Here is a 25,455-nt window from a genome sequence, read left to right as displayed (position 1 = left end):
AACTATATAGATATGACAAAATAAAAGCACAAAGCAAATTACTAAAACTCACTGAAATTAAAACGAAAAAAAAAAACTGTACAACAATGATGATTAAATCAAACTAATCAGGTAATTATTAAAGAGATCTATTATCTAGAAAATCGTTTTTGCTCACTTTGGGTTTGACGCTGCTCAGTAGGCGTAGTTTCTGTTTCTGCTCCTCAAACTGTCTTCTCTTCCGGTCCTCCTCCAGCATCCTCTGCTGCTGCTCCAGACGTTTTCTGTGGACACACACTGATCAGAGACGAGTTCAGGTGTACAAACAACTGTCCGGCAGTGTGAGTAAGTAAAGCCTTACTGATGTTCCTCAGCCATCTGCTTCTGTAGGTCTGCAGGGAACTGTGGCCCCGGGCCCCTCATGCCCATGAACTGAGGCTGACCCATGAACTGCATCCCAGGGGTCTGCATGCCTATTGCTATCCCACCCTAGAAAAATGAGAGAAAGACAATGACGAAACCTCAATAAGAGACTAGTGATTCTGGTGTCCAACTTTTTGATGACCAACATATCTTAGGTGTTTCTAAATCAGACCTGTATTGGCATGGCACCAGGCATCTGTGCTCCAAAATTCATTCCCATCATGCCTTGCATGTTGGGCTGCATGACCTGGACCATGGGAAAGCCCTGCTGCTGCTGTATGGGCATCATTCCTTGCAAATTTAACAAAAACATTTTTTACATTTAAATGCTATACTGGAGAAACATACCCAACAGAATATAGACAAAATGTCAGCTGCTTACCTTGCGGTGGACCAATGCTCCCTCCTACAGAGTACATAAAACTAGAACAGAAAAGACACATTTAATATTGTAGTCATCTAGCAGGCTGCCTGTTTCAAACCCCTGAAGCTCATTTCAGTGTGAAGTTTCTGTCTTTACACTATTGCCCTCTGCATTCAAGAGACTAAAGGCAAGCAATCAATCATACAATGGAGAAATCATTTATGAAACAGCCCAAGTCCATTATTCTACAAAGTTCTTCAAGTTGTTGCACCACAGTGAAAATCAAAATCATTGCAATACTGGCAGTCCTTTACGTTGTTTTTTTGCAGCTAAGAAATAAATTATCCTATCTTTATAAATGAAATAGAATTTAAACACTTATCAGTGCTAGAAGCTACAAAAGTAATAAAAAATTAAATGTAAAATTTGTTTGGATGAAATAAAGATTCAGCTTGTTGCCAAAGTAACTTACTACGACTGATTTAATTCAACACAACCTCCTGAATAACAGTCAGAGTTGAATCACCACAGTTTATTGGAGTTATTTGGTAAAAATTAATTTCGGTGCATCACTACTTTACCAGCAAGTTACTAAACTTGGTGGCCAAAAAAAAAAAAAATCAAGTCATTTTAAGTTGGCTAATGGGATGGCCTCTTAAGTGACTATCTACTGATTGATTAAAATATTCATTTAAAAAGATACTTAAATACCACGGAATTACTATGGTACATTTTACATGATAAAAAGGTACTCCTTTTATTGAAGGGACAAAGAGGAAACTCTCTTTTTGTTTTTGGAATTATTCCAATAGGAATTACTGTTGTTCTTTCCAATCAATACAATTGCCATTATAACCCTGAAATCCTTTCAATCTTTTTTTTTCAGCAATCAAGATTATAATGGTATAACTAATTTTATAGAATTAACTTACTGAATTTCACTGGAAAATGTATTTTATATAAATAAAGAACTGTATTTATTTAGTCAATTATTAAAGTATTAGGTGTTACATTGTATTTGGGATTTTAAATTCAAGTGGAAAATGTGCTGAATGTTTCATTACATTCAAGTGAAATTAGCAAGCAGTTAGACTGAATTTACATTCGTTTTAAATGCGGAGCCAGGCGCGAGTCGACGCAGGTTGCGCACGTGCGTCGAGCCTCATCCATACTGCCAGATGCGCTCGTGGAGATTCGCGGTGCACGGCCACGCGAGAATATAACCGAGCGTTACGAAACAGGCTGCGTGAGTGCGGCAAGTGTGAACGGCTCGTCGTCCGTGACGCGGGATTCGCGCCGCGTGGGGAAGAGAGGAGCAAGTATGAGAAGCATTCAGAGACACAGGCTGTGTGTGCGCTCTTCTGAACGGGGAATAACAAACATGCAATAGAGATTCTCTTGATATGCATTGTGACGCAGTGAGCAACTTTAAATTATCCTTTTTTGTTCGTTGTCTTTTCAAATCTTAAGTTACATAACGTTTTTTAATTTAACGTTTGTTTTAATTTGCCTAACCCTGTAGATGCCATAATCCCACAGTAAGGCTGACAGTCATGCATATGCTCTGGAACGGAGTAAAATCGCGTCCACATCGCAGGCTTTTGCAATTAGCAAATCACAACGTCTCAAATCGCGATTTCGATTAATCGCACGGCCCTACTGCGTGCCAACATCCATCCATGACCAAACCCGGTTATACCCACAAAACCTGAGAAGGAGCTTTACTGACAGGACATTTTCTTTGAGAAACAAATGTAAATTGCAGCTTTGATACAGAATATCAATGACTGTATAACACTTATGCAAAGCTATTTACCATACCCAATGATAGACTAGGTATACCAAGAAAACACTACAAAACATTTTATTTAAAAGTCTAACAACATTATGCATATTCACAATAAACTGGCATAAACATAATAGGCAGAGAATAAAAGGACAAATCTGCAAACCAATATATATATTTTTTTAAACTGCTTTTGCAAATGAACTTAGACCAAATATCCCATGTCATCCTATTAATTTATATTAGTAAAGTGTTGATCACCATAATCATTTAGGCCATCAAAAATCTCCTAGTCTTTGATTCACTTACATCTTTGAATTTTCAATTGCCAAACAATTTTTTATAAAAACAGACTAACTCTCCATCACAGCTCTCAAGTCTAATTGTATTGCTTGAACATTCAATTCTAATATATTCTATTAAATATTTAATAATTTAATAATTCAATTAATCGCTTCAATATTTGCTGACAAAAGCTTTCTAATGAAGACAATCTGAAATTATAGCAAATTTGTAAATTAATGAACATTAAAAAAAAATAATAATAATATGCAATCAACGATGTAAGGGTGTCGGCAGAATTTTAATTGCTGGATGAAAAAGGCTATTCTTTTTCCCCACTTCTCTCACACACTTTCTCATCAAAATATATAATGTGTGATTGATCACAAAGCATAAATCAACGTATATTCAAATATCCTCTCCTGACTCGTACCAGAGCGCTCCGCATCACAAGTACAATGCTTTACCAGGTGAGGTATCAAGCAAATTTACTACATCAGACAAGCCATAAATACAGAGCTGGTTATGTGTTGCAATCATCAACAACAAAAAAAAAATAGGAGGTTATAATTTAATATTGTGCAAATAAACACCAAAATTATCTCCTCCAGTGATCACAATTTGTGAGAAAATTAATAAAGGTTGGAGTTTTACTGAATCTAGCGTTCATCTAAACTGCTGTGAACTGGATGCATAGGTATGTTTGAGATTTGCATAAATTAAGGTACAGTATTGTTCAAAATAATAGCAGTACAATGTGACTAACCAGAATAATCAAGGTTTTTCGTATATTTTTTTATTGCTACGTGGCAAACAAGTTACCAGTAGTTTCAGTAGATTCTCAGAAAACAAATGAGACCCAGCATTCATGATATGCACGCTCTTAAGGCTGTGCAATTGGGCAATTAGTTGAATTAGTTGAAAGGGGTGTGTTCAAAAAAATAGCAGTGTGGCATTCAATCACTGAGGTCATCAATTTTGTGAAGAAACAGTTGTGAATCAGGTGGCCCCTATTTAAGGATGAAGCCAACACTTGTTGAACATGCATTTGAAAGCTGAGGAAAATGGGTCGTTCAAGACATTGTTCAGAAGAACAGCGTACTTTGATTAAAAAGTTGATTAGAGAGGGGAAAACCTATAAAGAGGTGCAAAAAATGATAGGCTGTTCAGCTAAAATGATCTCCAATGCCTTAAAATGGAGAGCAAAACCAGAGAGACGTGGAAGAAAACGGAAGACAACCATCAAAATGGATAGAAGAATAACCAGAATGGCAAAGGCTCAGCCAATGATCACCTCCAGGATGATCAAAGACAGTCTGGAGTTACCTGTAAGTACTGTGACAGTTAGAAGACATCTGTGTGAAGCTAATCTATTTTCAAGAATCCCCCGCAAAGTCCCTCTGTTAAAAAAAAGGCATGTGCAGAAGAGGTTACAATTTGCCAAAGAACACATCAACTGGCCTAAAGAGAAATGGAGGAACATTTTGTGGACTGATGAGAGTAAAATTGTTCTTTTTGGGTCCAAGGGCCACAGGCAGTTTGTGAGACGACCCCCAAACTCTGAATTCAAGCCACAGTACACAGTGAAGACAGTGAAGCATGGAGGTGCAAGCATCATGATATGGGCATGTTTCTCCTACTATGGTGTTGGGCCTATTTATCGCATACCAGGGATCATGGATCAGTTTGCATATGTTAAAATACTTGAAGAGGTCATGTTGCCCTATGCTGAAGAGGACATGCCCTTGAAATGGTTGTTTCAACAAGACAATGACCCAAAACACACTAGTAAACGGGCAAAGTCTTGGTTCCAAACAAACAAAATTAATGTTATGGAGTGGCCAGCCCAATCTCCAGACCTTAATCCAATTGAGAACTTGTGGGGTGATATCAAAAATGCTGTTTCTGAAGCAAAACCAAGAAATGTGAATGAATTGTGGAATGTTGTTAAAGAATCATGGAGTGGAATAACAGCTGAGAGGTGCCACAAGTTGGTTGACTCCATGCCACACAGATGTCAAGCAGTTTTAAAAAACTGTGGTCATACAACTAAATATTAGTTTAGTGATTCACAGGATTGCTAAATCCCAGAAAAAAAAAATGTTTGTACAAAATAGTTTTGAGTTTGTACAGTCAAAGGTAGACACTGCTATTTTTTTGAACACACCCCTTTCAACTAATTGCCCAATTGCACAGCCTTAAGAGCATGCATATCATGAATGCTGGGTCTTGTTTGTTTTCTGACAATCTACTGAACCTACTGGTAACTTGTTTGCCACGTAGCAATAAAAAATATACTAAAAACCTTGATTATTCTGGTTAGTCACATTGTACTGCTATTATTTTGAACAATACTGTAGATGCACATTTTCCCAATGAGCCTAGCTTGAATACTTAACATTCAATCCACCTTTTTAACCAACGAATACTTTAAATGGGATATAAACAACAGAAATGCAGGAGTCCCCTAAATACTTTTTATGCGGTCACAGAAAATCAGCTCTTACCTTTGAATTTAAGAACTGTCAAAATCTTTGTGTTGGGTCCGTGTGTGGAGGGCAAGCTTACTTATTTAAATGACTTTCAAACAGAATAACAGATTGTATCTGACATTGCTGTCTTCAGTCTTTTCTTCTGAACTCTCAGACCCGATAAAACTCTGTCCCATTAAACTCCCTATGCAGTCCACTGCAGCTGTTTGAGACACAACCATACGGAAGATGCTCATTATGGCTTTAGCCACCCAGACTAAGTCTACAATAGAACTACACAGAGCTGTTCTTCTGAAACTGCTAAATCAGGTTATATAATTATCCAAAATTGCATCAAAATCTAATTCTAAATTTAGATTTATTTTTACTCCTTTAATATACAGCTACAGATAAACAGCATTTCATGTCACTGAAATCACATGAGCCAGTTCCTCATCATTTACAGAAGTGCCAAAACACATGAAAAGTTCTTCCATGTAAATGTAAAAAAAAAAAAAAACTTTTAGAAAACAGCCCTAGGTAGAGCCCTGTGGTTATCTAGTTTCATGGCAGGTATCAGCATTACCTAGTGCAGCACCGTTTGAAACCAGACATTCATTATTCAAACAGTTCAGCAGAGACTAAAGCCCTTTAGGTAAATAAAACATGAAGCTGGCCTTTTGAGCCTTTCTGACGGTTATGTGGTCTACTTTATGAAAACGTCAGTACATTCAAAGTGCCTTCCAGGCCTGATATCAAAATCTGTAAGCTCGGTGACACCCATGAGGGTGATACGATGTTGATCCAGTCACCTGTATGAATATTTTTTGGAGCCGTCAAGATCCCGATCACAGTCAGAACCTGAGGTCTTATCTTCAAACATAAATCATGCTGGTCAGGGAGGCTCTAGTCTGCTCTATCCTCCCTTTAAACCTTGATATGAATGAGCAGAATCTGAGCTGTTATCACCTACCGGGAAAAAATTAATATCACCCTCCGAAGCTGTTTATCTTAACAGTAGAATATACTGGTCTTGCTACATAGCCTTGCACAGACATTATCAAAACCCAGGGACTTGCCACCTTAACTGAACATTTAAATGTGTCAGAAGTTTTGCAGTGGTTCCTCACTCACTTTGGGTTGCACGAAAAAACAAACCTTCTGCACCAACAGTGTAAGCTAGTGTAACATGACTTGAACCACTGAAAAACACTTTGACTTTCATCAGTTACCAAACTCAGAAAGCTTTACGAGCCATAAACATACTTAACTAAATGGGACTCACTGAACTGCAATAATCTCTCAAATTTTTGAGTAGTGCGGAATTGTGAAACTTAATTATACTGTCAAGTTTTTCATTTGAAAACGTGACGTTAAATATGCTCACAAGGTTTTTTTCAAGAGAAAAAAAATACATTAATACATGTACGTTGTATCTACTAACTACATAATCAGGAAAGACTGCAAAACATTTTGTACGGAAAACCCGCGAATGAGTACGTTATAGTTTTAAGGCGTCATCAACGGTTAGAACGTTCGAACAAACCGACAAACCCCAAAAATGCTGTTAAGGTTTTGAGACTCGGCAAATAAACGGCCATTTCTGGTGACTGTCAGCCGGTTGACAAGCGGTTTAATTGTATTTGAGCATCAATGTCGTTATGTATCCCCGTGTACGGCAAAGAAATAGAAGCGAATATAAATTGAATAAAAGTGACAGCTGGTCACTCTGACGTCACATCACCATCCCAGCTGAGCAGCATCAGTCATTAACTGATGCTGAGACGGTGCGCTCAATAAAGTGAAACTGCATGGGACCAACGGCTGAATTTTCAAACAGACTCGTGAGTTAACATATACTGACTTTAGCAGGTGTATACACAGAGAAAAATAGATAACAGAGTGTTAAAACGTGAGATTCTGTACCTGCCGCCCCCACCTGATCCGGGCCGAAGCGCCATCTTTAACAGTTCATTGAAGTGACGTCAACCGAGAGGCGAGACGTGCGCAACTTCCGGGTTACTCCAGCAGCTGCGTCACCTTTATTACAACGGATGTCTTCATTAAAACTGAAATTATTGATTATATAACTGGTGCATTTAATTTAATAAGTTTTATTTATTAATTCATTTTACGTGTCGTCTTATAATAAAAAAGAATGTTTTCTTATATAGTATAATATGAACGTTGACATTAGCCCTTTTCATTTGTACACATTTTTAGTACTGTGTGTATGTTATATGTTATTGTCATTTCAGTATGTTGTAAAAGCACAGTTTTTGCTCGTGTTCGCTCGTGTTATCGTTGTAGTTACTGTATTGCACAGGAGATGGCGTCATTGCAGTGTTTGCCTGCAATGGTTTGTCCCCGAGGTCATCCACAAGATGGCTTAAAATGATGCAAAGATAAGACATAAACACATGGTCTTTCCCAGTGATCAGAGATGGGCACTTGTCTGTCCCGGAGGAAGTTTTCAACAAATAGTCAGCTGTATTATTATTATTAGTATTATTGTTTTCATTTTAATTTCATTTTATATGCACTTACTGCTGTTACCACCTAAATTTGGACCATGACTAAATATAGTTTTAAATTCTGCTTTATGTGACCAAGTGTTACTTTAGTATCATTGATGTACTATCATAGTTTTACTAATATGTCAAGCTAGTTTTTTATTGTTTTATTTTTTCCTACTTAACATTTTAGTAATCTTGTTGTGATTTTAACATGTTTAACATGTTTATATGGTTGAAACAAAACATATATATATATATATATATATATATATATATATATATATATATATATATATATATATATATATATATATATATATATAGATAGATAGATAGATAGACAGACAGATAGATAGATAGATAGATAGATAGATAGATAGATAGATAGATAGATTGGCTTGTTCACATGATTCATTGTTTTGCTATATTTAGATGAAACTACTGGACTATACAATTGCCTTTTGTAAAAATAAGTTGACTATAAAATAAACTAAAATTAAAATTAAACAAACTGTTAATAACTAATACAGATCATAATATATATATATATATATATATATATATATATATATATATATATATATATATATATATATATATATATATATATAATTTTTTTTATTGATAATAATAGTACCATGGAAAGGGGAGGTGTACTGAGTTGAACAAGATTGATATTTTTCTCTTCTACCCAAGCCCATTCAGCTTTCTGAATAGCCATCCTTACATAACCATTAAGATCCATTGAGGAGCTATGAAGGATGCTGTTTCCCCGCTGAGAGCAGTGGGTTTAGCTTGAGGCCAGTTTCATCAGAGGGCCTGATGTGAACACAGGCAGGTTCCAGCAGTGGCTCTGTGACCCAGGTGAACATTAACCCACGACTGACTCAGAGCATCCCACCAATCACCATAAATCACCAGATCCAGCACCAGCATCAGCACAGCCGCTGCTATCTGTCAGGACTCCCTTTTACAGTACAATCCGTCTCTGAGCTGAAAGGCCGAATGTATTCCCTCCCATTTAGACACAAAGCCCGAATGGATCCATTCTCATGCCAAAATCTACTATGTGGGTCTGTGTAGAGAATCGATCAATAAACTACCAAAGCATCACAAAGGCAGGAATGATACATTCCTTCACACAGTTTGTGGGGTCATGAAAATGTCTGTTTACATACAGTTTCTCAGCTGTAATGATTTCATTTGAATGCACTGTGCTTCCCTTTAATAGACGTGGAACAATGAGTGATTAATAATGACTTTTTTATTCCTCTCTGCCACCTTTGCTTCAAGTCTTCCAGATGCTGTCAACCTGTCAAGCCAATAAGCAGTTTATGGTTTGTTTCACTGACTGTATGTTTTGGATATTGATGAACTGTGTGAATGTACTATTTATAGTTTCTTATTTGACAGTGCAATCTAAAAGGAATATTTATGACTAACAATATTGTAAAACCTAATTATTATTTTTTTATTATTGTATATCTATCTATCTATGTAAATTATTTATGTGTGTATATATATAGGTATGTACATGCATACTGTACATACATATACTGTATAAATACATACATAAACAATACCGTACAAAAGCCTGGGGTCAGTAAGATTCATTTTAAATATACTTTTATGCAGTGAGAATACTTTGAACTGATCAAAAGTGACGGTAAAGACATTTATAATGCTCCTTGTCCTAAAAAAAAATTGTAGGCTACACAACTGTTTTCAACATTGTTGATGATCATAAATGTTTCTTGAGCAGCAAATCAGCTTATTAGAATGATTTCTGAAGGATCATGTGATACTGAAGACTGGAGTAATGATGTTTAACAAAAAGAAAAATGAATTGGAGAAAATTTATGAATGCATACATACATGATGCAACAGTAACTTTGCGTTTGTGTGTATAAAACTGTCTTGTTTTGAAACAAATGATAAACTTCAGAACTTCAAAGGCTAATTTTGATCTCAGTTTGAAACAGTGTTACCAATTAGCCCTGGCAGAGATTGGCCTCCTGACCTCTGACCCCTGCTGGGTTCTCCTGCCCATTAAAACCCTTTGGGGCCCAGCTGGAGTTGATGTAGTGCCCATTCTCTTCTGACCACTAAACACGCAGCTACATTCAGTTTGTAACTTCCATTTTCTGTCCCTTTGTCCCTTCTCTCTGTTCTCTGTGTGTCCGTCTTGCTCTCATGTTGACCTCTGAGTCTTGTCCGGAAGCACAAATCCAGTCCTTCCCCACTGTGTCTGTTGAATCATACAATATCTTACAAGAAGAATGTAGGAATATTAACTGGTGCTCACTCGCATGTTAAAGCTGAAAAACAGCTTTTTTACTTGACAGAAAAAAATATTTTCCCCTATATATATATATATAGAGAGAGAGAGAGAGAGAAGACACAGGCCGACATGCTAACACATCTCACTGTCATACACTGAATTAAATAAAAAAATATACAATTAATCATAAAATAATTAAGAGCAGAATATTGGTCATATTAAAGTCAGTAAATATTTCAGTACCACTTACAACATCATTAATCATAAATAATTTCGCCAATATTAGCACTTTATTGTTTATGCCATTAGTCTTGTTAAATTACAAGAATTAAAGGCTAACATTTACAAAGCTGTCCTTGAATTGAACTAAAACAATAGTTATAATCATTGTTATTGCTGCTGTATTGTTGTTGTTCCATTGTTAACTCAGCACCTCCTCAGAATGCTAATAAGCATTGCTCTCTCTCTCTCTCTCTCTCTCTCTCTCTCTCTCTCTCTCTATCTCCTGCTCCTCTGCTCTTTTCAGGGCAGCGCAGTAAAAGAGAGCAGCAGTAAGATATTTAGTGGCTCCCTGGGAGCAAAATCAAAGGCCTCATTGATAACCAAACAGGGCAACATCATTGGGTTACAAGTGTATACCCAGCAGGACGCTCTCTTTCATAACTCTATGAGCGTCTTTAAGCACATTCAAATGAAGATAAAAATAAAAACAAAACACCACACATAACAAAGTGTTCAAGTCACAATAAATGTAAAATGAATACAGCTTGAGCTTCAATCAGCATGTCACTGGCAGAACAGAATTACATAAAATATGCTTCTGGGTGTCTCTTTAATTATGTGCTTTTGGATGATTATTACAACTAACAGACTAAATTGTTTTACAGCATTTATTTTATTTCAATATTTTAGTTATAGTTTGCCTTATATGTGTAGATTTAATTGTTTCACCCTTTGCCTTTTATATGAAAAAAATATGAAAAACTTAAATGTTTGTAATATTGATGTCAATTTTAAAACAAATATCTGACTGTCCCAAATTCACTTCACAAATAAACTTTCAAAGATTAGTAGACTTCATTACCAAGGTGAAAGTGCAAGTAAAGAGAGGTGAAGTTTGAAGAGAACAAACATCAGAAAGTATAATTCATGGACCAAATTTTTTAATGAGCATACTTTCCAGTCAAATGTGGAAATGATTTGATTAAAAAAAAAAAAAAAACGCAAAATGCTAGCAATGAAACTACTTTTAGCGAGACAAACGAGTCAAACTATTTCAGAAGTTTGACATTTTCACCACCATCTTTTCATCAAGGTTATGAAACAAAATTCTAGTGATGGAAATTAAACTTGTTCTCGACATACACAGACAAACTGTGTAATTGTAAATGAGGAGTTATTTCAATAAAAACAGAACACTTGTTTTATTAAAAGAGGCCATATTATAATAAGTAAATGTTGGTCATTTAGTTTGAGCAGAAGGAGGTAAATCCACCTAATTACTGCATCATATATTGTCTTGAAGGAGCCGTGTTTTCCCAGCATTCTCTTCCAACCTTACAGCAACAATGTGGTCACTCTTACCGTGTGGCATTGGCATGAGTTTAATTCCCATCAACAACATGCAGCTCATCCTCCAAGTTTAGTAATAGCCTATGAGGGGAATTTTCAAAATTGTTGTTTCAGACCTGTAGGAGGAAAACAAAAAGCAACAGGGAGGTTTTCTTCCAGACATGCATTTGATCCTCACTCATGCTGCTTTTTTGTTGTTGCTGAAAACAGAAGATATTGTGAAGAATGCCGGTAACCAAACAGTTGATGAAAAAAATACAATGGAAATCAATGGCTACCATCAACTGTTTGGATACCAACATTCTTAAAAATATCTTCCTTTGTGTTCAGCAGAAGAAACTCATGCAGGTTTGGAACAAGTGGAAGGTGAGTAAATGATGACAGAATTTTTCCCTTCAAGTTTGAGATTACAATTAAGCTCTTCATCCTAAGGTTTTCATGATTTAACAATACATATTTTCACAGGAAGGAGGGGTGGGTAATGGTTCTTGCTGAATGCAAATACATTCCAACCCATGTCATAAAAATAGTCGTGTTGAAGAGAAAAACTATGCAAGAGACAGTAAATCTGCATAATAGTTTGGCAAACACTATAATATTTAGTATGGGGAAATTTAGAAGAAATACAGAATATGACAAACCAATGTTACCAATCTTGAGAAAAAAAAAACTTTACTTGAAACTTTTTTCGTAAAGCATAAATAATGATTTTAAAAGATTGATTTCATTTTATACAAAAATAATACAATGTGGAAAGAATCACATTTTGTATAAATCCAACATTAAACAGTAGACCAAACCAACACTCAGGTCGACCGGCAGTGGGAACATAGTCAACAACATGAAAAACAAACACTGAAATGACCTTTTGATAAGTATTCAAACTTTTAGACGGGAACGTGTGCACTAGTTTTCTTCAGTTTACCAAAATGACAATGTCTGTTATGAAACTGTGGACATACATGCCAGCAAATGTATAAAAAAAAACTTAGGCAAGAGCTACAATAAAAGCTACTTCGCAATGCTTCCTGGTAGTTCAGAGTGGCGTTAGCAGGTAATCCTGTTTAAAATGGTGAATTGACTACATTTCCCAACTTTCATGGAGTTCCTTCTGATAACCCTTCGGTCATCCATTTGATTCGTATCTCTCCACCATAACAATGACAGTTTGATTTGAAGTCAATATTTAGTTTAGAAAAGCACGTCATGACTCACGGCCGTTTCTGTCGATATCGCAAGGATGGTGACCGGCTGTGTGAATGGAGTAATCTGTCTCGCTGCTCTACCATATCTTAATCCAGTATTTCTTGGATGGGATTCTGTCATACTGTGGAAGTCCTGACACAGAAAGATGACTCTCATCTATGTGTCATTAGCGTCGATTTTAAAATCAGGGTTGCAGGGAGATCGATGGGTTAAGGTTTTGTTGACTGTGCTTTAACATTTATCTCACTTTTTAGAGTTTACGTCAACAAAAGTCATCAAAAAAAAAAATTGCGACACATTGCATATTCCAATACGTCATACCTGCCCCATTGATTGTCACATCCTGAATCACAGTTTACATGTTAAGACAGATAAAACAGCACTCCGAATATTTACATCCTTCATACTAATGATATAATAATTGCTTGTATTTACATTGAACTGTACAGAACATTGTCGAAGCATTCAGATCTCATGGAAGACGTCTTTGCATCAGTTACACATTACATGAACTCCTTCAGATGCTTCTAACATTGGCTGATTGTCATTGTGTCCACACAGTTCGATTATAATGTCTTCACCAGGAAATCAGGTCTCTCCAATCCTTTCAGGTCTTTGTATCTGTAGCTTTGTCTTGTGTTTCCTATTAGTTTGTTCTTCTCGATCACCCATGTTCCTCAATATGGTTTGTCCATCACTGAGATGTAAAATACTGTACCCTTGTTGATCGATTAACCTAACAGTGTCCGCTCTCGTCAGTCCTGCATTCCTTGGTTTATTGACTAACTCATCATCCAGCGTGCCGCTCGCACTTAATATGGGTTGCCACGGATACAGGCTTGATGAGGGGGAATGGAGGAGGGGACGATGTGCTTCGAGGGAGTCGGGTGTACGTGCTCACCAGGCCTGCAGTGGACACTGCAAAATAAAGAGAGAAAGAGGAAACGGTCATATAAGCATTCTGTATGAGTGCGGAATTTCCTTATCAGCCACACCTGACCAAATATACACCTCGTCCGTGTGCATTCTTTCCCATTGTAACCAAAGTTTTCATATTGTTTGGGTGTTTTTACTCTTTCTTTGGAGAGGGAGAGGCAGGTGACCCTGTGGTGACCCGCTGGCCGACAAACAGCCTCACCTGATAAAGGTGCCAGCCAGCTGCTCAGACTACACTCATTAGATGCAGGTCTCCAACTGGAGGTGAGTTTTTGTTGTTGGGCTGGGTGGGAAAGCTCAGCAAACAGGAGGGTTATAAAGGCCGAGCGTGGTTTGTAACGTCCCCCTGAACACCCACTGCACCGCCCAGTCCAAATACAGCAAGCTGATAAGAGTTTGAAATTGCTCTCTCAGTACCGGGGGGTTGAGGAACCACATACCTGTGATATCTAAATGCTTTAAACCAAACTAAAAAGTGTTTCCATTTACCTCACACACGAGAAATATTAAGGATATTTGCAAGTTATCCAGAATTAGAGACAAGATCTTGATAAGTGGAGCACATGCTGGTAGGAAGTTTAAGCCGTCAGCATCAGTGCTGCCAGTGATGTGGCAGCGTGGGAAATTGGGCATGTGAAAGCAGTGACTGCAACCGCATTTCAGGCTAGAGCGGTCAGAGTGCAGGGGAAAGGGAAAGAGGTGTAATTACTGCCTACACTCCCGTCTATGGAAGGGGAGCCGAAAGAGCATGATAGCTTTGATTAACAGTGAAGATCATTTCCTGACCGCACTGCTAAATTGGTGTGACGTTGCATTGCGAGTGAAAAAAACAAAAAACAATTTTATATACAGTACAGACCAAAAGTTTGGAAACATTAGTATTTTTAATGTTTTTGAAAGAAGTTTCTTCTGCTCATCAAGCCTGCATTTATTTGATCAAAAATACAGAAAAAACAGTAATATTGTGAAATATTATTACAACTTAAAATAATAGTTTTCTATTTGAAAATACTTTTTAAAAAAATTATTCCTGTGATGCAAAGCTGAATATTAAGCATCATTACTCCAGCCTTCAGTGTCACATGTAACATCAGTCGATCACATGATCATTTAGAAATCATTCTAATATTCTGATTTATTATGAGTGTTGGAGACAGTTCTGCTGTCTAATAGATTTGATGAAGAAAAGGTTAAAAAGAACTGCATTTATTCACAAAAAAAATAGATATATAATAATATATATTCTAAAAATATATTTTCTTTACAATCACTTTTTATCAATTCAACACATTCATGCTGAATTAAAGTATTGGTTTTTGTTTAAAAAAAAGAAAGAAAAAAAATTACTGACCCCAAGTTACTGACCAGTAGTGTATATTGTTATTAAAAAATATTTATATTTTAAATAATTAATTTTAAAAACATAGCTTTTTTTTACTTTTTATTCGTCAAAGTATCCTAAAGAAGTATCACATGTTCTTAAAAAATATTAACCAGCAGAACTGTTTCCAACTTTGATAATGAATCATCATATTAGAATGAATTCTAAAGGATCATGTGATAATGATCCTAAAAAATCAGCTTTTCATCACAGAAATAAATGATAATTTAAAGTATAATACATTTAAAAACAATTATTTAAAATTGTAATAATATATCACAATATTACATTTTTTTCTGTATTTTTGATCAAATAAATGCAGGCTTGATGAGCAGAAGAAACTTCTTTCAAAAACATTAAAAATAGTAATGTTTCCAAACTTTTGGTCTGTACTATATATATATATATATATATATAATTTAAATTATAAATTGTATTGAAAGAAAGAAAATAATGACAGAGTGAAAGAAAGAAATAACAGCAAAACAAAAAGAAAGAAAGAAAGAAAGAAAGAAAGAAAGAAAGAAAGAAAGAAAGAAAGAAAGAAAAGACGGAGCAAAAGTCGGTTTGATCAATCATGCCATGCTCGGACAGGGATCACGGGTGACTGATTGGTCAAGCTGTTCAAAGGAAATAGGAATTCTGAGGAGTATCCACACGTTGGCTCGCTTCACTGATTGAGATGTACAACAAACCCTGATAAACAAAAGACAGTGAAGCAGACTGGGTTTGTGCAGAGATTAAAACCAGGTTGACTGTAAAACTCAATAAAAGTAGCACATCTTAAATATCAGAATAGAATTTTGCCTTATTTCGTAAATATAAAAATGTGCAATCCATGTACTCTTGCCAGTACTCTTAAAATGGCGGATTATTTATAAATTTGTGCAAATGTTAGATTTTGTGGAGTCCATGCTAACTTAAGAACTGTAAAAAAAATTCTGGGACCTGATATGAAACAAATCCAATGATAAGCATTTTTGGGTATCACTTTTCATGAGTATTTTGGTATTCGCCACTATTACTTTGCCCCAGTGACAGTCAAAGATACAGCAAACAAGCAGAAAATGAAACAGATTGATAGAAAATGGCTTAAAAGGTTTGTTAATCATGTGATTAGTATCTTTGGAGCATTAGTGAAGCTAAAAGTGATTACAGTTGACAATTCCATCCCACGTGGCTTTATTTCCCAAAAAAGAAGTTTGCAGAAGCCTCACTTTCCATTTGTAGGACGCACAGACCTGAGCAGCCACTGAATAAACCAATCAGGTCTGTTAAAGCAGATCCAAGAGACGTTAATGCAAGTTGGTAAATGCTTTGGATGACTGACCTGTTTGCTGGAGGACATTGAGCTCAGCGTACTGAGGCTGTTGGAGTCTGTCACCACCATGGCAGGGGGAAACCGAGACGAGTGAGAGTACTGGGGCAGCTCCTGCCTGTGTGAGTACACTGTTGAGATAACAAACAGATGGTCACATCAACAGCCAGTCAAAGGTCTTGAAAATGATTTGATCTTGACTAGATCACTAGATTCTGGACAGAAGAAATGGACTGACTGTGTGAATGTGAGACAGAAGCCATGAAGGGCTGCTGGCTCATGTGGCTGGATGACTGTTGCATGAGCTGCTGGTGAGGGCTATTGAACTGCTGCGAGAACTGCACCGGTTGCAATGCTGCTAGACTGCTTGCAACGCTGTTGATGACCGGTACCGTCTGTGCCTGCGATGTGTTTAAACCTGGATGCGAGATCAATGAGGTGTCAAGTGGAGAATGCATGAAAAATTTTAAATGGAAGGCAGGGTGGTTAGACACTCACTTTGTGCAATGGCCATGACTCCAGAAAGGGGCATTATGAGGTTGTGGGTCTGTTGGTGCATGTGGTGGGATGCATGGATGTTGGTCAGGGTGCTGACTGGAGGAAGGCCTCCGCCTGATACTGAGATCTGTGAAGAAAATGCACCAATAGTTCAATAGAATGACTAGAATGCTTCTGTCACAACTGTCTCAACTGTACTCTTATCTTAAGAAGGTATCAGAGCCCTGAGAGACACCGAGTTTTATTTAAATAAGCCGAGCTGAGAGGAGGCCATGCTCAGACAACCGTCTGACTGCTCAGATAAGCAGCTGTCATACTCCCTTCCTCCTATGCGGACTCCCGTTGACAGAAACACACCCTAAACCATGACGAATTTGACCTGTAGTAAAACACAGCGGCCTTTCCAGAAATATAAATGCATAGAAAATTGTCCTGAAACAAAAAGCTTCATGATCATCTCACCCAACTCAAACATTGGTATTCAGATAACAACTTAACTGAGTACCGGTGTCACTCAACCGAAAGAGAACAAGCCCAACTCCACCCTTCTCCTCCTCTGCAGGGCATTTAATCAATACAAACAGAGTGTCTCTTTGTCAAGTTTGTTGGCACAGCTATAGACATACCCCTTTCTCACTACCACTGGCTAACATTTGCTAAGTTTGGCCCTGCGGTGCGCTGTGGGCCAAGGCCTACCGACTGCTTCTCGGTTTAGCACTGGGAAGCACAATGCAGTGTTTGTAAGCCCAGTTTGGGTGATGGTACTTTGTGTTTCTGTGTCAAGACCAGACATGGGGTTATCTTATCTGGGCTCAGAAGTGCTCACCATCTTGGCGTCAGGTGACATAAGGCTGTGGCTGGGGTCCAGAACCCCCGGAGAGACCTGCTGTAGCACTGATTGGCTGGTTGTCATGGCATTGCTGCTATGGTGATTGATCGTTGTGGAGGAACTGACTTCACCTGGACCTTGTTGGCTGTACCGGACACCTGTTGAAGTAGAAAACAAGAGAGAAAAATGGCAGATTTAGTCTCCTGACTGCTTTTTAAATTTGCCCCAGTCCGTATCTGTTGGCCACAGACAAGTTAGGGTAGAGCAAACAAACTGGGGCCTCTGCACCTGGTCCTTGATTGGTCAAGGTCATCCAAATGTGTACACGTTGTCTGCAACTCTAAAAACTATGCCGCACTGACCTTCAGAACTTTGTTGGAATAATATACGTCAGGGTCCAAACCTTCTCTTGGAGGGCCACCTTCCAGCATAGAACCCGCACATTAAGGTCTTCAGGATTACTAGAAACTTCCAGGCAGGTGTGTTGGAGAAAGTGTAGTGGCCCTCCAGGAGCATGACTGGACACCCCTGATCTACATGAAATGAGGCTTTATGAGGGAATTATGCTCTACCAAAACTTAATTCTCTGTTTTATCTTCTTTGGGTGCTCTCGACTATTCTGGGACAAAGGAATTCATTTACTGGCTCTTAGTGCCACAGATATGAACATAGTAAACATTGCTCAATTAATACTAATGTTAAATGTTTTCCAGCCCAAAAGATCTTCACTCCCACATTCAAATACCAGGGTGGTAGGCTCTTTTGCTGAGTGATGCACCGAACAAATAGCTAAATAACTAGCAGAACTGCAAAAATAACAGCAAGGTCTTAGAACAAAGCAATTGATCCCTCTGTTGTGTTTTATTGTGCAGGAGAACTCTGCAGACACAATTTTGCTCCCCTCTGCACACTTACAGCATTGCCAGCTCTCTACAGTGTCTTGTAAACACCAACGCAGGACAATAAAGCACTCCATTGGGCCTACAACCTGCTCAGCACACAATGGGCTAGCAACCATAAACAGTCTTTACTTTACTACGGTGCACCCACTAAAAGTGTCAGGAAGAGAGAAGGCTATTGTCTGAATCCGTCAGGCATTCACTTGGACTGCAGGGATCTCCTCTCACACTCAGTCATTTAGGTCTGCGCAGTCTGGACCATGCTGACCAGCAGGAGGGCTCCGTTTCTCAGGGAACCAGGAACCAAAATACAACCTCAGAGAATGTGACATAAAAGTTACATGGAATGGTATCATAAACTAAGTCTTAATTACACTATTCAGAAGCGCAACTAACAACCAGTGCTGATTGCAATATCTAGACAATGTACAAGGTTATCAGCTAATGCGATATTCTCAAAATAGCTAAATACTTTACTGATCATTTGCACTGGGGTGCATTTCCCAATTCCCCAACTTGGAACCATAGTTGCTTTTGGGAAATGCACTCCTGAACAATGTTTTGTTCTGTGACTTCTTATGAATGGGTTTTCTTTCGTTTAACATGCACTTCGCAATCACCTCGGTTAACCTTGGTTAAAGGGCAGAAGATGGTGGGAAATCCTAAAGGGGAGTGGTAGCAGTAGACTTCAACAGGTTTTAAAAGGTTCAGCTCTCCCTGGGACGCATGTAATATCAAAGCCTTGCTCTTCATCCCCAGGCAGTGGCCATTATAGCATTGTCGCATATGAGAGGCCTCCTGGGTCTTAGCAGGACGTACGCAGCCTTTCAGCCTTTCTGTGGCCATCAATAGACAAAGCAAGGAGAGTTGAACTCTTCTGTCCTCTTCTTGTCCTTTGCTATTACCTTATTGCTTAAAGGCTACATTTCTGGTTTCCTTGGTCATGGGGTAACAGTCCAAAATGTAAGTTACTTTACTAATTATTTAAAAAAATTAATAGCTACTGTTTTAGAGCTGATGACACCCACTCCAACATATTTTACCTAAATAGGATCAAAGAGCATTCTGGAAGCAGTTTGCTTTCCCAACGGCACCACAACACAAACACAGGGAAGATCACAGCCAGCCCCCAAAAGCACATATCGGTTGACCTTCCAGCAGCGGCAAAATGGCCGGTCTGTTATCAACGGGCCAAACCAGAATCAATAAAAAAGTAGTCTCTGTCTGATCTGACCTAGTAACGACCTTTTTAACAAAACCTGGGTTTGTGTTGTTTCCGAGAGGGGGGCTGAGACCGGGAATCACTCAGTACCCTCCATACCTTGAGCAGAAGGGGCTCATCAGTCCTGTCTGGCCCGAAAAGAGCCAATAGGTCAGCGGACAGCTCCTGCTGTTCTGCTCAGAGCCCGGTCACTGCCTCTATACACCCCATAAAGGTGAGAGGAGCTTCGAGGTGTCCCTCCCTCTGCCCCAGCACAGATAAATGAACCTCGGTTACAGTCACTACAGTCTTCTAATATGCCACAGACAATAGGATTCCCTGCCGGGAGAGGGTAAAGAGATCAGGGAAGAGGGGAGTTCCTTATCAAAGGCCTGGGAGATGTAGTAGCCAAGGATTTTAATTGTCAATTAAGCATGCATAATACAGGCCGTGCCCTGGCAACGTGATGAGAGGTCCTGCTGTGCCATTCTTGTCAGGCCAGCTTCTGACACCAAAAAACAGCTGATGCTACTGGTAGGGCACTGCTGGGACACCTTGTAAGACCTTCAACTGAGAGTATGGAAGAGAAGGCCGACCCCATCACGTTCCACCCCCTTCCTACTCACATTAACACACAACCTGAGGTCACTGACTGGTCAGGTGTGCAGAGGGAAACACCACACGCAAACAGACCAGCCACTCATTGCTGTGCCACAGGTCCAGAAACAAGCAACACACCCACGGCAAAAGCACTCGGACTCTTTGGTGGTCAAACATGAAAGAGCAACAATAGGTAATAAGCTGGTTGAGTCAAAGAGTGTGTTTCTTTTACTGCCGAAGTCTTGCCATATCAAACCAAGTCAATAAATCTTTCTGGGAATACAATTTGTTAGATAACAGAGTAGTGGGGCCTGCAGTAAACAGCAGTGAATCTACAGGTATAACTAGGCCTCAAGAGTGAGTTGAGCCACATGACCCGAGGATGACCCAGAGTCCTGTCCAAGGGTGGCTGCTCTTTGTGTCTCATTCTTGCCTGCTGACTTCAGTAAAGCTGAGATTGCAGGTACAATGCAGATTGTTCTTGGTGTGTGTTTCAAAGCTGGGAATAACAATGCAATTTGCTCAGCTCACTCTGTAAGTCTCATTGATCACTGCCCTGCTCCCTGCTTTCCCTCTGATCTCACTATGTCATCTCCTCTTCAACTGCTGGAATGATGATGATGAATTTGTGCTCATTATAATTGCCAGACTATACCACCAAAAAGGCCACCAATAATCAATGATTGTATTTTCAGACCCTAAACCACATTCACAGGCTTACCGAAATATCAAATAACATACACGAGATTGCAATTAATGTGTCAGTACCTTGCATCTTACTTGGTGGGGAGCTGCTGGTTTGTGGATGATGCGGGGAGCTGTGTGTAAGAAGGGAGTTCAGATTGTGCGTTGGCCCGCTATAGGCATCCATAGCCAATTTTTGTCTGAAGGCTTCTTCCTTCCGCCTGTTGGCAAACCAGTTGTAGACTCGCACCTCTGTGACCAGGTTGGAGCCAAGCCCGTGAGCTTTGGATGGTGATACTCCTCTCTGGAGGCATTCAGCTCTAAATGCAGTCAAGAGAAACATATTAGCATAACTGGGAGGGTGAGGAAATAGTTTTCATTTTACATTTAAAATGTAACATTTATAGCATTTATGTACAGTTACATTTATAGCAAGTCCATCCATACCGGTTGCACTCCTCCACCAGTGCCTCCCTCTCCTCTTTGCTGGGGTTCTTCTGTCGTTCGTAAGCCTGGTAAAGGATCTGTTGGGATGCAGGCCCCCATTTGAAGCGGTTGCGTCTCATCTTCTTGCAAGCAGGTTCAATGCCAGCATCATCCCCTGCCTGCGCTATAACCTGCCCGGACTGACTGAACTCAGAGAAAAAAAGTAGCACCTGATCCTGGTTGGCTTTGTCTGACATATTGCTGCCAGAGCCTTGCGAGGCCTGGTTGAATTCTGAAAATATAAAAGAAAGGGATTTTGATGTTGCTTGCAGAATATTCCTATAAACATGCATGTGTGATGTTGCACCAAACAACCATGGATTATGACCTTTGTCCCTTGCTCATTTATAAGTCATTGTGCTTTTTATGACAACATAAATGTAAAAAATGTATATAACAAAAGTGATGCAATAAGTCTGCCAATCTTCAAAACAAAACAATAATAATAATTAATTACAGTAGGCATATCTTTAAATCTCTTACTGCATTGCACAGATCTGAATATATACAAAATTACATCATTTCAGAAAAAAAAAAAGAATGGAAAGGAATAAATGAACTTTTTTTCTTTTTCTATTTTTTGTGCTTGATACTATTCAATTGCACGTAACTAAACCAGCAAGTTTTATATTATTCAGACTGCAAAACAGAAGATGCAGCAAGAAACACAAATATTAACTTACGTCGCAAGATCTCCCGCTGTTTCCTGACGTACCAGGTGTAGAGCGCCGCGCGTTTCTGCGTTTTCATAGGCGTGCCTTTATTCAGGTGCTGCGACAGGTGCGACTGATTGAGGCCTGTCACATCCACCACCTCGCGCTGAGGGATATTGTGCTGCTGCATGTAGCCTTTGATCATGCGGGCCGCGCGCCACGGGTCCTCTCTAAAAAAAGAAGACCGAAACATTAAACATAACATCAACTACAACACTCTCATTTTATATGATCTTATTAGTAGCCTAGTATAGGTCAGCTTTTAATAGTTGGTTTCGCTTATTTCACATTTATTATAGTCTATTTATAATCTGTTTAACATGTTAAGTTCTGTAAATGCGGTCAATTGTTCACAGTGCTAATAAACAATCGTTAATCAGTGTATTCAAAAGGTTGTAAATAATTCCAAAGGTTAAAGACTTCATTGCGTGCGCGCAATTCAACCACTGTGATTTAATTACAAAAGGACAAGTTAAGGACAAGAGAAGGACTTCATGGCAGCTGTATTTTATTCAAAGAGAAGATTAAAAAGCCATTTCAAAACAAAATATCCGATCTTACAGTGTTTAACATGGTTTAAAACATATGCATCAGTCAATTTTTTTAACAATTAGAACAAAAAGGATGGTTTTAATTAGAGAAACCAAACTAATTTCATATGACTTTTAAATATTGACTTATAAAGTCTTACCCTTATTTCTAAAGCTCCATAAAAAACGTAAACAGCCTACTGCTACGATTAAATTCAAAATAATTGTTTTACTCATCTGTACAAAGCTACTGGATGCTATATAGCCCACATTTAAATGTGAAATTACTAATAAAAAGAAAAAGAAAATAGGCTATATAGAAAGAAAGAAAGAAAGTAACACGGAAATATCTTAGTGCGTATGGTTGTTAAGATTGTTGTTAATTCAACAAAAAATATATATTACTAATTACATAGATAATTATAAAAATAAAAGCTGTGTAATGTTTATTATTAACTTAGTAAAAAAAAAACAGACTTAAAAATTAAAAGTCTAAAGAACGCAGAAAAGCGAACAAGCCTATTAAGGTACGGCTATATTAAAGTAGTCTACAATAAAACAAAATGATGTCTTACCATTTTTAGGTTAAACGTCTGCCCCTGAAATCTGTCCAGACTGACAAGACATTTGTCTGTGAGCGAACTTGGTTTATAACTTTCGACAATGAATAACTAGATCTCCATTCACACTAATCGTTCGTCATTGTGTGTCTTTCAGTTGATGATTTATAGGACAAAATTAATAACTCAACTCCACGTGCTTTAGTTTTGATTTTCATCGCTATTTCGTGACGTTAATGCTGCTGTAAAGATGAAATATGCTGAATTATAAAATAAAATAGTAAATTAACAATACAGTTAGGCCTATAGGCTACTTTCACTTATAGTCAGTGTGATATTTTTTTTACAGCTATTGTTTTTTAATATATTTAAATACTATTTTACATAATTATAGTGACAAATAATAATCATGAATAATTTTACGTGGCCTAAAATAATGAGCTATTCTACGAACTACCTCCAAAGACCCTGAACTCAGACAACAGCGCGCGCGTTTTATTTTCTCTCGAGAGGACAGATGTGGTTAATAATAAATAGATCTTCTTTAGTTGATAAATCTCTAAGCTAAAGAAATAACTCACGTAGATAATTAGTAACCAGAATGTGAAAAGAGGAAACACTGGCGCGTGCTTTTAAAATTTGTAAACACCGGTAGATTTATCTTTTCAGAAAAATCTTCAGTGGATTTCGTTTCCGTGATTTCAGGCTGTTTAAATGTTTTCTTTATAGTATTATCATGCTTTTGACTCTAATGCATTTAACCCATCACAATAATTTCTGTAATTTATACTAAACGATAAGGGTTTTCAAAACTTAAATAAGTTGCCTGATTAAATTAAAAGTGATATTTTCGATGGCAGCATTTAAACTTTTATTTTAGTGGATTGTTGTTGTTGTGGGGTTTTTTTTACAGTACAGCGTCAATTCGTTTTTATAGTAGCACATTTTTGATTAATGTTTTCATGAAGATGTTTGTGCATATAAAATTAATAAGTGTTCTGTAGTCTATTTAAACCTAAAGACAAAAGTATAGCTGCCTGTCAAACGGCATTAACATCACAGTAACAGTCGGCCTTTATTACACTTTATAACTTTATTACAGTAGCCTAAATGTCAGTTCAGCTGATCGTTGCCTGTTTTTTCCACTTTTATCTCTTTAATTAAAGCAAGTGATAATAGCCGAAGCAGAAACTTACGCCAAAATCCTGTCGATTTCTGCCCTCTGCTCCGCGGCTTCCTCCGTGTTTTGGGACTGAAGCTCTTTCAGGATCGGAGGGGTATCGAAATCATCCCCGTCCTCTGAGCCCTCATCCCCTGATAACTTCCCTTTACCGTGTCCATTGGTCAGCGTGTGAAACACCGGCTTTGTGTCCGTGTCACTGAGCTTGGACCCGGAGGGGGACATCTGCAGACCGTCCAGTTTAACTCCAAAAGCGCTCGGGCTCGGGTCCAGGTCCTCCAACGCTTGCAGAAGCACATCTTTAGTCACTCCAGAGTCCAACAAGGCGCTCAGAAGCTCCTGTTGCAGGGATGTCAACTTAGAAACCATTTTTGCAAACATCTAAAAGTTTAGTACGCAAGGGGTGTAAAGAGGAAAATATATGAAATTTCCCCTCCTCACGCCTCCATTGAGCTCCTCCGAAAACACCTGCTCTGAGAAGTTGGGCCACTTCCCTGTCGGACTGAACGATATAACTTGCCATGATGCTTCCAGAGGGCAGGCGATTATAAAATATGTTAATGAGTGGGCGGGGCCGTTATGCAAATGAGCTGTCCCGGGCCATATTGACTGACGCGCAGGTACAGCGTGTTTACACACTGTTATCAGCACAACTCTGAAGAACTTCGGACTCTGTCCACTTTGGTTATAACGCGTAATAATAATAATAATAACAACAATAATAATAGCTCTAAAATGTTGAGAATTATAAGAATGTTTT

The 25,455-nt window shown here is 38.2% G+C and overlaps 2 protein-coding genes across 8 annotated transcripts in view; both read right to left on the bottom strand.

Moving 5' to 3' along the window:
• LOC113058270 (synergin gamma-like) overlaps positions 1-7,330 on the bottom strand; it is a 39,264-nt gene extending 31,934 nt beyond the window's left edge. For 5 of the 6 annotated variants that reach the window (XM_026226028.1, XM_026226029.1, XM_026226030.1 and 2 more), the window contains exons 1-5: positions 7,232-7,330; positions 785-825; positions 575-693; positions 341-468; positions 158-263 (exon numbers count right to left, since the gene is read on the bottom strand). In XM_026226028.1, the coding sequence (XP_026081813.1) occupies positions 158-263; positions 341-468; positions 575-693; positions 785-825; positions 7,232-7,266 (429 nt within the window). In that variant the 5' untranslated portion in view covers positions 7,267-7,330. The remainder of the gene's footprint in view (positions 1-157; positions 264-340; positions 469-574; positions 694-784; positions 826-7,231) is intronic. The other variant, XM_026226033.1, reaches the window with a different exon arrangement.
• A 4,997-nt stretch (positions 7,331-12,327) lies between these two features.
• LOC113058269 (hepatocyte nuclear factor 1-beta-A) lies at positions 12,328-25,222 on the bottom strand. Of its 2 annotated transcripts, none has more exons than XM_026226027.1 (9): positions 24,712-25,222; positions 22,396-22,595; positions 21,674-21,944; positions 21,323-21,546; positions 17,840-18,000; positions 17,014-17,140; positions 16,754-16,933; positions 16,528-16,646; positions 12,328-13,798 (listed from the first exon to the last, which is right to left on the bottom strand). In XM_026226027.1, the coding sequence occupies exons 1-9, from the start codon at positions 25,074-25,076 to the stop codon at positions 13,778-13,780; spliced, it is 1,668 nt and encodes a 555-aa protein (XP_026081812.1). In that variant the 5' UTR covers positions 25,077-25,222; the 3' UTR covers positions 12,328-13,777. The 2 variants fall into 2 exon arrangements, with proteins under 2 accessions (XP_026081812.1, XP_026081811.1); XM_026226026.1 differs by having other exon boundaries at positions 21,311-21,546; positions 24,712-25,221.
• Positions 25,223-25,455: the final 233 nt, after the last annotated feature.

This window comes from Carassius auratus, chromosome 40, assembly GCF_003368295.1.
Source record: "Carassius auratus strain Wakin chromosome 40, ASM336829v1, whole genome shotgun sequence".
Classification (NCBI taxonomy): Eukaryota; Metazoa; Chordata; class Actinopteri; order Cypriniformes; family Cyprinidae; genus Carassius; species Carassius auratus.
The sequence above is the reverse complement of the archived record's forward strand: the minus strand, read 5'-3'. Positions and strand labels throughout refer to the sequence as shown.